The 15,316-nt window shown below is 53.5% G+C and overlaps 1 protein-coding gene across 2 annotated transcripts in view; it reads right to left on the bottom strand.

Annotated features, from left to right (window-relative positions):
* Positions 1 to 14,052, bottom strand: part of ZNF609 (zinc finger protein 609) — a 48,932-nt gene extending 34,880 nt beyond the window's left edge. For both annotated transcript variants that reach the window (XM_039722952.1, XM_039722951.1), the window contains exon 1: positions 13,190 to 14,052. In XM_039722952.1, the coding sequence (XP_039578886.1) occupies positions 13,190 to 13,936 (747 nt within the window). In that variant the 5' untranslated portion in view covers positions 13,937 to 14,052. The remainder of the gene's footprint in view (positions 1 to 13,189) is intronic.
* Positions 14,053 to 15,316: the final 1,264 nt, after the last annotated feature.

The raw sequence follows: 15,316 nt of genomic DNA, 5'->3' as shown, positions 1-15,316 counted from the left end.
TCACCTCAGGCAGCACATGACAAATTCAAACACTCCTGTGGAAAACTTATAGTCCTGCAACCCCCCAGGAGGAACAACAATCTGGAGCATTTGGGGCTTCCTAGGATGGTTCTTCATGCTCACCCACAAATTGTTTTACAAGACAAAGTCCCAAGAGCGGTACTTAGTCTCAAGCAAAGATTATTTTTGGCAGCTTTATCAGAACAGTTCTCACTCCCTTAATCTCTCCTTGGATGAAAGCACATTTAGGAAAACAGTCCAGATGCTGGAATATCAATAAAACAAAAAGCAGTGGTACAATGCAGTCTTGAAAAGCCCTTTACAAATAAACACAACTTAAGGGGGTTTCTGCTCAGCAATTTCTAGTTTCTGCCAGGCCCACACTCATAAACCAGAACTACATGCTCCCCTCCCCAGGAATTGGAAAACAAAAGCTGGTTTGGGTTACCCAGCTGTAGTACACACATGCAAGAACTGCTCTTGCAACTCTCCTGCCCCTAAATGGTCAAGCTACTCCTACCACGCCATGGACTTTTAATCAAATATTCCAAAATAACAATTTACAAAAGGAGTTACAGCTGAGAGAAGAAACTTGGGCTAGAGGAAGATGTTATGGGAAACTCGCCATCAGCTCTAAGTGAGGACCAGGAGAGCTGATGAAATCTCCCATCACAGCAACAGGTTTGTCCACTCCTCACACATCTTAGTTTTAAACCAGACACCATTCACAAGGGCTTTGAACCTCATAGCAGATTTCTCATTCCCAACAGCACTCACCAGCAACAGCTCAGCACCACTGAATCACAGATCAGTTTGGGTTGGAAAGGATCTTCAAACTCATCTCTTTCCAATCCCCTGCCATGGGGAGGGACACCTCCCACCAGCCCAGGTTGCTCCAACCCCCATTGAACCTGGTCTGGAACACATCCAAGGACAAAGCAGCCACATCTTCTCTAGGAAGCCTGTGCCAGGGCCTCACCACCCTCACTGCCAAGAATTCCTTCCCAATATCCCATCTAACCCTGCCCTCTGGCAGCGGGAAGCCATTTCCCTTTGTACTTGCCCTCCAGGCCCTTGTCCCCAGTCCCTCTCCAGCTCTCCTGGAGCCCCTTCAGGCACTGGAAGGGGCTCTGAGGTTTCCCTGAGCCTTCTCTTCTCCAGGTGAGCACCCCGAGTCCTCCCAGCCTGGCTCCAGAGCAGAGGAGCTCCAGCTCTCAGAGCATCTCATGGCATTCTCTGGACTCACTCCAGCAGACATAGCCAGCTCACATCCAATCTGTCACCCACCAGTATCCCCAGGCCCTTCCCCAGGGCTGTGCTCAATCTGTTCTCCACCCAGCCTGTTTTTGTGGCACCAGCCCAGGGGCAGGACCCTGTACTTGGTCTTTGCTGAACTTCATGAGCTTCACACAGACCCACCACCGCAGCCTGCCAAGATCAACCTCTTGAAGAAATCCAACCATACCACAAGACTATCTTGAACTCCAAGGCCACTATTAGTAAAAATTACACCAACTCCTCCTCCTGAACCATGCTGGCCATCTCCAGCAGGTCTGGGATGACTTTCATCATCTACTCCCAGAAGACTCAGCCTCATTTCCAGCTGACAAGTCTCCAGCATACTGAAGGAGGTTTATTTTCCCCCTCCCCTCCCAGCCAGGGAGGGCAGGAATGCTAATGGCATCCCATTAAACGAGCCAGAAGAAACCCAACCCACCTGAGCCAAGGCCCTGTCTTTGCCCTTCCCATTCACTGGCAATCTCAGAGTGAAGTGTGGTTGTCAGAAGATTTCTTGGGTTTCCTTAAGTTCTTCTGCCAAGTTCTGATTAAAATCCTCCTAAGTGGTTTTCTCTTTATTCCATTTCCTAGAACTGAGAAGCAAAGCAGACCTGAGAGCAGCTCTGAGTGCTGGAGCTAACAGCTCCCAACACAGCCAAGCCATCTGAGTCTCCCACACTGGCTCATTAGGATCAAAAGGAAATTGAAAGCAATGCTCCTTCCATCTCCCATATCAGACCATCAGCTCCCAGAGGAGACTGGGTTTTAATGGCCTCACTCACTGGCAGGAGGCTGGGACTGCTCAGCTGACAGGGGCTGCCGAGCCACCTCACTGGGTGCTGCTTCAGCATCATGTTTGAAACAGGTCAACCAGGAAGGAACATTCCCAAAGGCTTTTGGGCAACACACAACAGTGGAGCAGTGGTAAGGAGTAAAGCACTGCACTGTAACACATCTCCATGCCCAAAACCATCCCATTTACTCCAGTCTCTCAGCCCTACTTGACATGCTCTGGTTTGTGATGGTGACTTCAAAAGAGAAGGCAACCTCTCATCACAGGCTCCTTGTGCTACCAGCCTGAGATCTGCACCAGACTGGATCTCCTCTTTGCCCAGAAAAATCTGTCTGCTTTGGTAGCCTGGAGGATGAAACTATTGGTTTCCTGCCCAGAAACAGGCACCTGCAAGTCTAGTCACTCGTTCCTGTGGCCAAAGGGTGGAGGCCATCAGGTCACCACGAAGATGGCCAAGAGTAGCTGAGGAAAGCCCCTTCCCTATTGGAAGGCAGACACATTTGGTCTGGGGCTCAAGCACACTGAGAGCACTGTACAGGGGTGGTGCAAGGGAACCCCAAAACAGACTCTGTTCATACAAGAAAAACCAGAACCAGATGTGTTGCTGCCCTCTCTGCTGTGTCTTCCTCCTTTGCAGGGCCCCACACAGGGAGCTGCTCCTACCAGAGCCAAGGCATTACTGATGAGTACACAGCCTGAAAATCCCAACACTTCTATTTTTTAATGCCACAAACCTCCTCATGGTCCCTAGGGGAACAGGAAGACACTGAGAGACCATGTGGACAGGACACACACTGGTCCAAGCTACTGTTGAGGGATCTATCACAGGGAACACCAACAGCTCCTGTTTTCTTGGTCTGGAGGAAGCAGCAGGGTGGGGAGCACAGGCTGTGAGCCCCTCTAAAGCAGGGCCTTTTCCTGGGACCTGGCTCTTCCATAAGCCAGGGAGCGATCTGGCAAAGCCATGGAATATTCGGTCATGTTTGGGCATGGTTTCACCTTGTCTTTTTGTATGCGAGATCCAGACCCAGCCTGAGAGCTAAAGCACCTGCTCTCCCCACCACCAAGGGGCTTTGACTCTTCCCCCGGGTGGGGCAGCTCTGCCCATGCCATAGGGATTTGACCAAAAGGCTGGTTTCCCTCAAAGGGCCATTCACCACTCAGCCCCTCCAGCTCCCTCACCCCACCCACAAAGCAAAGCATTAACAGCCAGCCTGTGAGACCATAAAACACTAATGCCCAAAGAGTTCCTGCACCTTGAAATGTTAATGCTGAGCAAAGAAAGAAACCTTCCTGTCAGCAAACTAGGTCCATGATACATAGATACAGTCACCTTCCTCCCCTCCGAGCCACAGAACAGCAAACAGCCCTGGAAACCCTGAAACCTTGCTCTGTGTGCAAAGCACCCACAGATCTGCTGGTCCCACCAGGGCAGGAGAGGCTTTGCCAGCACAGGACAGCTGTGCTTGGTGATTCTGTCACCACCTCCAAGAGCTGCCTGGAGCCCAGCCATCCTCCCCTTTCAGCCCTGGAAAGCAATTTCCTCTGTCCTCTGAGCACACAGAGCCCAAACCCAGTGCTCTTCTGTTCCTCCAAGACTCTCTTAGCCACTTGACTCTGAGAACCTGGCTCCAGCTTTCATAGATTCATAGAATCTGAAGAAGACCTCCAGTGGCTGGACCTCTAGTCCAGTCATTAATCCAGTGCCACCATGTTCACCACCAAACCCCAAGTGCCACATCCACACACTTTTTGAATACTTCCAGGCATGGTGATTCCACCACTTCCTTGGGCAGCCTGTTCCAATGCCTCACCACCCTTGCACTAAACCTTTTCTTTGTTCCCTTCTCCTTGCAAAAGGGCATCCATTCTTTACACCACGGTGGGCCAGAGGGACACAGAAGTGCAGACCTGGGGCTTGGTCGGGATCCCAGGCTGGCAGGGCAGCACCAGCTGGAAATACTTGCTTGGAGCTGGTGTAGTCACAGTAGCCACGGCTCTCAGCGTGCACCATGTCTGCTGTGGGACCACATGGACATCACAGCCTTCCCTCTGCACCACAACAATCATGGGGAACCCAGATGCAGTGGTTTTTGGGATGGCCTTCCCTTTCAGACAACAGACCCCAAGACTCCACTGCCACCATCTACACACAGCCCATCGGGTGGCTGCAGCTCTCCCTCCTCTGGTCCAGCTTGAACACAGGACCAAGACCCAGCTCCAGGGTCCTTTTCCTGAGGGCTGATCCTAGGATGGTGACCACCAGCCACGTGGCATGCAGCTGACTCCAGAACATGCCACAGCTGTCTGCTAAGAGATGAGAGGGCCATTCCCAGCATGGGAGGCAGTGTACCTGCACCCCGAAGAGTGGAGAGAGGGGTGGGAGGGTGAGCAGGGCAGTCTGGGAACAGCGTTTGTTTGCATTGTACCTGGGGAAATATCACAACACTGCATTTCTGTGGCTAACCGGGGCAGCGGGCGAGCTTCCCGGAAGGAAATTACTTTCTGCCTTGGGGAAAAAACCAAAACCACGACCTGTGGTACAACAACCACAGCATTTGTAGCTGCAATGGTGCCTTCTCTACCCAGAGCACCCTTGTGCTCCCCTCAGCAAACCCCATGCTCAAGCCTAACAGGAGCAGTCAATCCATGCAGAGGACAGGGGAAACTGAGACACACAGACCCCCACATTTGCACTAAGGGAGGGCAGCCCAGGGGGGTCTCTTATCCCTCAGCACCAGACAAAATCCACTTTTGAGCTTTATCACATCCCATTCCCTCACCAAAATATGGTGACCTCCAATCCACATCTCAACCAGAATTCCAGCTCAGGTCTGCTGGGAACAGCGTTTGTTTGCATTGTACCTGGGGAAATATCACAACACTGCATTTCTGTGGCTAACCGGGGCAGCGGGCGAGCTTCCCGGAAGGAAATTACTTTCTGCCTTGGGGAAAAAACCAAAACCACGACCTGTGGTACAACAACCACAGCATTTGTAGCTGCAATGGTGCCTTCTCTACCCAGAGCACCCTTGTGCTCCCCTCAGCAAACCCCATGCTCAAGCCTAACAGGAGCAGTCAATCCATGCAGAGGACAGGGGAAACTGAGACACACAGACCCCCACATTTGCACTAAGGGAGGGCAGCCCACGGGGTTCTCTTACTCTCTCAGCACCAGACAAAATCCACTTTTGAGCTTTATCACATCCCATTCCCTCACCAAAATATGGTGACCTCCAATCCACATCTCAACCAGAATTCCAGCTCAGGTCTGCAGAGCAGGCATGCTCTCTGCACTATTCATCACAACACACTCCAAGACATCACAAGTGAACGAGGGCCAGCCAGTATTTTGAAGTAAATCTAGATACCAAGTTTTAAAGCCACTTCAGTGTCAAGGACAGGGGAAAAGTCAGCAGATGTGAGTACATGCCATCACCACGCAATACAAAAGCTCCATAGTAGCATCTTCCTGCAAAGGGATTTATCCTTCCTGCAAAGAGATTTATCCTGCCCACAGAACACTGGGATGGAGCTGGCACCATTCAGCTGGCAAGGCTGGGGACACAGGAGGAGGAGGGATGGGGAGCACAGGCACCATGTGCTTTCCTGGGTTGAGAAGAGCTCACCAAAGCTACTGTGACCCTGTGAGAGGCCAGTGAGCCCCTAAAACGTTTACATCACAGCATGGCCCCAGCAAAGCCCCCATGTCCAGCCCCAGGTGCCACCACCACTGCTATGCCACCATCTCCAGCCCCCGTGCCATCACCACTGCCCATGCCCCATCCATCCCAGCTCACCCATCCATGCCAGCCCACAACCTGAGCTCACCCCAGAAAACCCTGAGCACATTTATTTACATCAGATCAGTTCCCTGAACTGCTCTGTGGGCAGGAATGAGTAACAGGGACAGGAATATCTCAAGCAGATGTTGTCACCGAATACAACATATCGTCAGGCTGCTGGTGGCTTTAAATCATTCCGGAGCCCAGCAGTTGCTTCCCAGCCCTGGGCTGCTCTCCCAGCTGCTGCTCAACAGCTCTGAGCCCTGGGGTGGCTCCTCTTGCACCCAATGAGCGCTCAAGCTCCAGGCACTGATCACCTCGAGGTAGGAATGTCACAAAACCACCCCAGAAAGTCCACAGCAATCACCACTGCCTTTTCTCCTGCCCAACTTCAGCTCTGGGGATTGAAGTGCCCTCTTGCCCAACACATCTCCAGGGTTGCCTGCACACAAGGATTCACAGGGAAGATGGATTTCACAGCTCCAGCCCAAAGCATCCTCGAGAGTAGCAGCAGAGCAATGCAGCACTGTGAAAGCAGTGGCATGGAAGATGTCATGCCTGCAGCAAACAGGGAAAAGGCAGCGAATCCCCAACCAAGCAGCCTCTAAAAGCATAGGAGGGGAAATGCAGGCAGCCTGTGCTCGGCTGCCCTTTCCTGTGGCCTCCCTGGCTGCCGGGTGGAGAAGCAGCTTTGCTCATTAGCGGGTTATTCCTGGCACACTCCCCCTGCATCAGCTCTCCGGCAGGGCTGCGGGAGCAGCTCGCTGGGTTTTGAAGCCTTCGGGGTTGCACAGCGCTCCAGAGGCGCAAATCTTCCTTTAAAGAAATCTCCCTCGGCAGATAAATGGTGCTGGGTAACTGGGGTCATTAGGCTAATGAGCAGCTACCGCCAGCCTGGAAGCAAAGCAAAAAAACACCACAGAGTCTACCAGAGCCCGTTAGCCTCAAAATCTGACCCATCTCCAGCAGTTGCTGCCCTCTCAAGGGAGGAATCAGGTCCATGAGTCAGCAGGATCAATCACCCGCCGGCCTTCCCATCAAAATCTCTCATCAAAGCACTGGGGGAGCAGATTTGCAGGTCACTTGCACCAAGGAAGCTGAGAAGGGGCTGTTCCACCTCTGTCCCCCCTCTATCAGCCCATTTGTTACCACGGTGTCATTCCACTCTCACGCTTCAGGAGCAGGGAGGTTTTTTCTCTTCTTTCCTAGCGCTGCTCCATTTCCTACCACCACGTCCTTGACAGGGAGCCACATGTCCTGCTGTCCATTCTGGTGGTGATTGAGCCATGTTTTGACATGACAGCCAATTCACTGAGATACAGCAATGATGATGGGTCGGGCATCAAAACTAACTCAGCCTTTTAGACCTTCCTAACACAGCCATCTGGGAAAGCAACCAGGGAGAGATGCAATTTTCCCTTTGCAAAGCCTTCAGAGGTGGGATCAGCTGGAACTCCCAGCCTGCTACATCCAGTGGTTATAAAAGAAAGCCCACATATAAATAACCTCTCAGCAGGAGCCAAAACTCCAGCAGTAACCCCATGGTTTGAAGTGAACGAGGCCAATTTCCTCCTTTGTAGCTCTTGACACATGTTGGCTGCGTGCCCCTTCTTGCCTTGTTCCTAGAGCAGAAGGCTCTGGGCGGCGGAGATGGGGACAATAAGGAAACGAGTGGTGTCATTCCCAAGGACTCCCAACACAGCTCTGTCAGCAGCTCTGGAGGCAGCCAATTCCAGCACGGCTGGAGAAAAAGAACCACGGCGAGAGGATCAGGCAAGAGCCGGTAGCTGCCTGCACGCCCCTGCCACCTCCCTGAGCTGCCCATGTCACACTGACTGCCATGGCCTGGCAAGGGCTGGGAAACAACTTCTCCCCAGGGTTTTGGGCATGAACAGGTCCCTACGCAAGCACTGGGCTTCCCACATGCCCTAAAAATCCCTGGGTAAAACAAAGAACAGGGTGAACACCAGCTCCAAAGCTAGCTTTGGAGGGGCTGAAAAAGAAACAACTGTTTTCACCAAAACAGCTCCACTGGGGGTTTCTCCATCCAAACTCTGGCCCCAAGACAAGGAACCTCACACGAGTCAAAATCCCAAGCACGTCTTCAAAGCAGAAGGCTGGGACCACCCCCAACATCTCATCCTGGTTCTCCCCCACAACAAGAAATGTTCCTAAGAGTGTCTGTGGCCATCTCCTGTTGGGCTTGGACCCAGCAGAGGGACTGGGAGATCTCACCTCTTCAAGCTGGAGTCACACAGGAATCCCTCACCCCAATCCTTCCAGCTGCATGCAAACCAAGTTTCATCCCTTTCCCCAACAATGGAAAAATGGCTAAAAAAGGCAACCGTGCTTTCACTCCAGGTAAAGGATTAATTGTGCAGGACACCTGGCACCTGGGAGTCCCACTGAGGCTGCAGGACCAGCACTGGAGGCACCACACAGGTCTGCATCCCTGGATTAGGGCAAGAAGGTCCACAAAGGTGACACCAAAGCCACCCTGCAAACTGCTGGATAAGTCAGCAGCAGCAGGGACAGTGCACAGATATATTTTTTGGGTGTATTTCTTTTTTGGCAGCTGCCACTAGTGCGGTGCCACCACCCCACTGTCTCCATTGTCACCTGACCCCACGCACTCCCTCTGTTGCCACACTGTCCTCCCACAGAACCACAAGGGCATTTTCACATCAGTTTTGGTGTGAACACACTGCAGTGTCCCCCATCTTAAAACAGCCCCTCTCAATCAGGTCACCCACAGCAGGGATGGCTGCTCTGAGCACGCACAGAGCATCATTACACTGTGTCTAGGGGAAAATTCAGGAGAAAAAAATGCACCGGTGACTTCCACCCCCTCTCCCACAGAGGGACACGGATGAATCCACCCTCCTGGCTGCCCAAAACCGCAGCACACGTGACCCAGAGAGGCTTTTCAGAAGAGCTGAGTCTCCAGCGGCTTCTGTTTGCCTTTCCCTTGTCTGCAGCAGCATCACATCTGGATGCTCGTCAGAAGAGAAGGAGAAAAAAAAAAACCCCTCCCTCCTCCTGCTGAACAACCTCTCAATCAAAACAAAGCCGGAGCGGCAGCCAAGAGCTGGGAGGCTCTTTTGTTTAATGCTCAACATCCCCCGGCTGGGCCAGCACGCCCCAGAGTGCCGGGAGCGGCGCAGGGGCCCGCTGTGGGCAGAGTGGTGGGTGCAGGGCTGCTGAGGAAGGGGCCAGCTCAGCCACCAGCCCCAAGGCCAGCTCGGCCACGCCACGGCGGCTGTGGGGCAAAATCAGCGCTGCTCCTCCGTGCACGGCCATTTTGCTGAGCTCGGCTGCTCACTGAGAGCTGCCATTCCCTCCCAGCACCAGTGTCCCCACAAAGAAAAGCAAAGCAAAGCAAACTAAACCTTAACTCAGCTCCAGACATCCCCAGTGACCCAGGGACTGACCAAGCCACTGGTTGCCATGCTCGTGAGTGCACCAGCACAAGCTCTTTTCTCTCCCTGCTGCAAGTATTTTAAGTTCCCACTGTTGCCCTCCAGATATTTTTTGGGGCTCCAAGGACCTGCCCAGGCACTGACCACAGCCAAAGGCAAATGTTCTCAAGGGGATCAGCCCATCCCAGAGACCCTGGAAAGTCTCAGCAGGGTTATCAGCAGTGGGTTTCATCAAGACCAGCCCTATCCCTCGAGAAGTTATAGCCTGTGCCCCAACACACTGATGGTAGGTTTGAGGAGAGCATGTAACAAGCCAGGACACAGCCAAGATCCACACCAAGAAAAAGGATATTTGGGATATTCAGCTCAGAAGGCTTCACCCCAAGAAGCAGCAACCAGAGCCATGGGGTCACACTGGCAAAACACATCCAATGGAGCCCAAGGGCCATGTCCACAGACTCCATCACTGCTGTGTCAGACATGGGAGCAAGGGTGAACTCGCCTATGGACAGAGCCATGGAGCACCAACCGACGAGGAAAAGTGTCTGGCAAAACCCAAAGCTCCTTCCTACACCCAACAAAGACTCGATGGCTGCCAAACCCTACAGCAAGATATCGGAAGAACACAAAAGCAGAAGCAGAGGCAAGTGGGGTGAGCTGGTTGGGGCAAGAGCTGGCTGCAGCATTGAAGCACCTCATCAAGGAAAAGTACTCCCTGCCAAAGCACTCATTATTCCAGCCATGGAGATACAGCAGAGCCGCCTGGCTGGCAGCTACTGGCTCAGCACACATCTCTTCTGTCTGACCTCCAGGGAGGTCACCCACCCCAGGCCTCAGCAGTGGAGGGACAGACAGTCTCCCTTTCTTCATCTGCAGATGGAGACCAGCTTCCCTGCCCAAAACGGAAGTGGGAGCAGTACAGGGTTAAACAAAGGACAAGCTGACGAGACCAAAGGTTGGGCTGAGTCACGCTGTGGCTGTTCCTGTTTCAGTCTGAGCAAGTTTCTCGCCTGCCAAGCAGGGTTTGTCCCCAGGCCAGAATGAACCTGCCACCTTAATCCTCTCGATGCACTGCCTGGAGGAGCTGCCCTCCCTCCCACAGCCAGCACACACCTCTGCTCTTGGCTTGTCCTTTGGACTCCACATGCAGTTTTTGGGACATTGCTGCAGCTTTCAGGAGACAGGAGGAGCGCCCAAGGCCACATCTCCCATTGCATCCCATTGGTCCTCCACCCTGCCCCAGGCATCCACCCAGCCTCAGTCTCTTCCTCAAGACACAAAACTGCTTTCCCACCCTTACCATGCAGACACCTTTCTTCTCCTCGCCCACGGCTTTCCCGACCCAAGGGAAGCAATCCAGCTGCCCCCAGGAGGCTGATGAAACACAGACAATGCTCCCTCCTAAGTGACACATGTTCCTGCAGATCCAGACATCAAATCCCTTCTCAAAACAGGGATCAGCCCTTCAGCCTGAGCTTTTAGCAAGGGGGTTATGATTGAATCTGGACAAGTAAAATGGCAGAACCATCCTCACCGGGTGTCAGCATGGAGAGGATAGAATCATTTGGGTTAGAAGTGACCTTAATGCCCATCTTTTTCCACCTCCTGCCATGGGCAGGGACACCTCCCACTAGACCAGACTGCTCCAAGCCCTGTCCAACCTGGCCTGGAACACTTCCAGGGATGGGGCAGCCACAGCTTCTCAAGAGAAACCTGTGCCAGGGCCTCACCACCCTCACAGGAAAGTGTTTCTTCCCAATATCCCATCTAGCCCTGTCATCTGCAAGTGGGAAGCCACTGGCCCATGACCTGGCACTCCTTGACCAAAGTCCCTCTGCAGCTCTCAGAGACCCTTCAGGCACTGGCAGGGGCTCTCAGGTCTCCCTGGAACCTTGTCTTCTCCAGGTGAACAGCCTCAGCTCTCCCAGCCTGGCTCCAGAGCAGAGGGGCTCCAGCCCTTGGAGCATCTCCATGGCCTCCTGTGGACTCACTCCAGCAGTTCCACGTCCTTCTCATGTTGGGATCCCATGGTTGGAGGCAGGTCTGCAGGTACAGTCTCACCTGAGCAGGGCAGAGGGGCAAAATCCCCCCCACCTCCCCTGCTGCCCACACAGGGAGACAAGCCCAGGACACAGAGGGCTTTCCAGGTGCCAGCACACGTGACCAGGGTTGTGTGGAGCTTCTTGTCCACCAACACCACACATCACATTGGTATCTCCAACTGCAAAGAGTTTCTGCGCTGTATCAGTGAAAGAAATAAATCTTTAATTGTAAGAACACAGCAAAACCATGCAGGGTATGACCCAAGGTCCAGCCAGCTCCAGTGTTGGCTGTCACAGCAGCCAGCACAGATGGCTGTGAGGGAACATAACAGCCGAGCAGGTTGAGGTATTTCCCAAATCAATTCCCAAGCTCCTGTCCTCCTCATGCTTTTCCCAAGCCAAAACACATTGCCCTGTACACCCCCCTTGATGAGTTTCTCCTCCACAAACCCCAAATCACAGGTGGACTTTCAGCATCCACAGTTTTTAGCAGCAGCATTCCAGTCCATCATGCAAAAGAGCATCTGCTGCTCTTCCTGGTTTCATCCACTTTGGTTCCACTGCCAGAACAGACAAAGGAACAAGATGTCTCCACACCACTCCTGAATTTTACAGGCTTCAATCACCTGCCCCAAGATGCCACCGTGCCCTCCTCACCCATCCCAGTGCCCACATTGTGATCCCCATGCCAAAGCAGAAATCCTCCCAGAGAACCTCTGGCTGCAAACACAGTGACAATGTTTTTCATACTCCCCAGCCACTGTCCTGACACCCTGGCACATGTTGATGGCAATAGGGCCAAGCCAACCCAAACACACACACACTTGTGATGCTCACCCTGTGTGACATACACATGGCTTCACAGGCACACACCAGCAACATCCCATGTGCAGCTGGCATGGAGGAAAGCATAGACCTCCACATGCTTAAAATCTTCCCTATTTGAACGAGAAATCACACCAGCCACTGTGATTGCTCAGAAACCAGCAAAGAATCCTGAAAAATGGCCACATCCAGACACAGAGCAGCCACCCAGAGTCCAGCACCACCCAGATGGACAGGCGGCCGCTCACCCCACTGGCCATCTGTCATTGGCAGGGCTTTTTGTGCCTCTGGTGACCTGGAAGAGCAGCATGGCCAGCTCAGCATCACTGCCACGTGTTAGTAGAGGAGTGACACATCAAACATCACCCACAGCCACCCACCAGCCCTAGCTAACCACCACAAGTGGGACAGAGCCCATGTACCACTGACAGACCTGGGAACGAGGCGGTGACTCCTGTCAGCCCTGCTCCCTGTGCTCACCCACATGCCCATGCAGATCCCACATCCACTAATGTGTGAAGGGAGCCTTCTCTGCACATGATGCAACTGGAGAGAAACACATTCCTTTGGGAGCTGCAGGAAACCCTGACACACAAGGTGAAGCCACCACAACACAGAGCACAGCACAGACTCTTTCTGTCCCCTTGGGAGTTATAGTAGACAAAGCACCAGGACATCACCTTGACTTCAGAGTGACAGAAGCCAGAGAGGCCTGGACGTATTCCACACAGCCAAAGAGCTGAGGAAAACCAAATCTCAAAGGGTACAGCAGGATGGTGTCCAGAACACAGGCTGCAGGTGATTTGCCCACACATGGTTCCCAGAAGCCAAGCTTGACCAGTGTCATTCCACTGCCATGTCCAGACACCAGCACATCACATGGCCAAACGACACTCACGCCAAAACCAGGAGGCACCAGCCACGTGTCAGTGCTGGCCCCAGCAGTACAAGATACGCAGTCCCACCCCCTTGTCACCCACAACACCATATCACAGCAATGCTATGTGAGCAGCAGCAATGGCTCCCACGTCCCAACACCTTTCTTACCTTCTCTGACTTCACCTTTTTCAGCTGCCGGCACTCACTTTCTCCATCCTCCAGCTCCGACTTTACTCCCAAGGGATTGAGCGCAGCTCCCGTGTCAATAGCTATACTCCCAAGCTGCTCAGCAGCAGCAGGCTCTGTCCCCTGGCCCCCATCATACTGTCCCACCCTCACTGCCAGGGCCAGGGGCTGCAGCACGCTGGGCTCCTTCTCTGCCGCAGTCCCTGCACCCTCACTCCTTTCCTTCTTGCTTTTGGATGAGCCGCCCTCCTTCTCCTTCTTGGAGCCAGCCACACTGCGAGACGCCTTGGCTGACTTCTCCGAGCTCTTCGGGGTGACGGCAGGCACCAAACCCCCCGAGTTCGCACCATCCCCAGAGCGTCCTTGAACCTCCTTCTTGCCACCAGCTCCCTCACTGGGAGTGAACAGGGAGGACCCTGGGGTCGGCTTCCCACTGTCCTTACCAGTCTTGCTCCTTTTCGACTTTGATTTGCCCTCCTTGCCTTGCGGGCCTGGCACTGGGCTCACAAACTTGATGTTATCCGGTAGCGTTGCCACTGCGTTGGGTGCCGGGAGCCCCACCTCCTTGGAGCCCGACATTTCCAATTTCTGCTGATCCTTCTCCAAATCAGCGTCCAGGTCAATGATGAGATTCCCTACACCAATGTCCCACTCATCCCCACTGTCATACGTCTCAACCGGGTTCGCATCAATTCCTTTCCCTCCGGAAGCTCCGCTGCTCAAGGACATCTTAGAGTTAACGGCCCCTCACGATTCAAGGCTCTTCCCTGCCTCTACGCCCTGGGGGTCACCTACGTCCTTGGGGGGCTGCCAGTGGTCCGGGTCTGCCCAGGTGACGGCATCGTTGCTGGAAGGGAGAGAAAAGAGAACAGGGTTACACATGAAGAGCCACGGACAGGCACACCTGCAGGCAGGACAGATCTGGGCAGAGTGAAACCCCCAACCTCTCAAATCCCCCTCATAGCATCCTTCTGCCACCCCCTGGGCTGGGGCTGCTCCACAGCCGCCCCTGCAGCAGCGGCCATCTGGCACCGGTCCTCGATCAATACCAGCCCTGGCAGGTCACGGCTCTCAGCTCCAACAAGACATTACTCACACATTTCCCCGCTCACCATTTCCCTCTGAATTATCGAGCGCTGCCCCTGGGAGGGAGGATTGATTCCTCTCCTGCCAATGCCACCCAGAGGGAGGGCTCCTCTCCACGCCAGCCTCGCTGCGAGGGACAAGAGCTGCTCACCAGGGAAGTCAAGTGCCTTGGTGGGAAATAAATCCCAGGCTTCAGAGTGCCTGCGACACTTGGGATGTGTCTCAGCAATCACCAAAGGCCAAACTGCAGTGGGAAGCATAAGGGTTCCCATCCCAAGCCTCTGGGCAGAGCAACACAGTACCCAGATTTGGAGCATTTACCACCATCGCCTCCGGCCATGATAAGCTTCCAATGGGAAACCGAGATGTAACTGTATAAGTAGCCAGTCTTAACTGGGAAGAGGGGGCTCAGCCCTACCTGCCCACACCACAGCTGACCCCGGTGAGCCCAAAATATCTCCTCCCTACTTCCCAGCCTCGCCCCCAGGGAGAGAAACAAAAAAGACACCCACGCGCAACCTGACACAGCACCCGAGTCATGGCAATTACCCTGACGAGACATAATTAACACATGTAACAGCTTCTTCCCAGCACCGCCCAGCAAGGCCACCTGCTCTCCAGAATCCTTAAGAAATCCTTGACCACCCATTTGGATGAGCCTTCTCTCCAGCAGCACTGTCCTCCCCTTCCCTGCCAAGCTCCAGGCCTGCCTGCTCCTGGTGGTATTTACAAGCCACACTTCAAAAACAGGTGATTTAAAGAGAAATTAGAAGTAAAAAAAAAAAAAGAAAAAACAACCCAAAAAAACCCCACACCACACACACACAAATTTCTTCAAACCCCAGCAGGCAGGAGCCTGGAAAGCAGCTTCACGGTGCGTTTCCAGAGACGCAAACACTGTAAAAATGCCAGGGATTCTTTCATCAGCCAGGCTGCCGCAGCCAGACCATTTTCCATCTGCTCCCCACAGCATCCTCAGCTCTGTACAGCTAATAATCCGCTCTCTGACAGGTCATTACGGAG

Source organism: Passer montanus, unplaced genomic scaffold (genome assembly GCF_014805655.1).
Source record: "Passer montanus isolate IOZ18808 unplaced genomic scaffold, ASM1480565v1 scaffold5, whole genome shotgun sequence".
Classification (NCBI taxonomy): domain Eukaryota; kingdom Metazoa; phylum Chordata; class Aves; order Passeriformes; family Passeridae; genus Passer; species Passer montanus.
The sequence above is the reverse complement of the archived record's forward strand: the minus strand, read 5'-3'. Positions and strand labels throughout refer to the sequence as shown.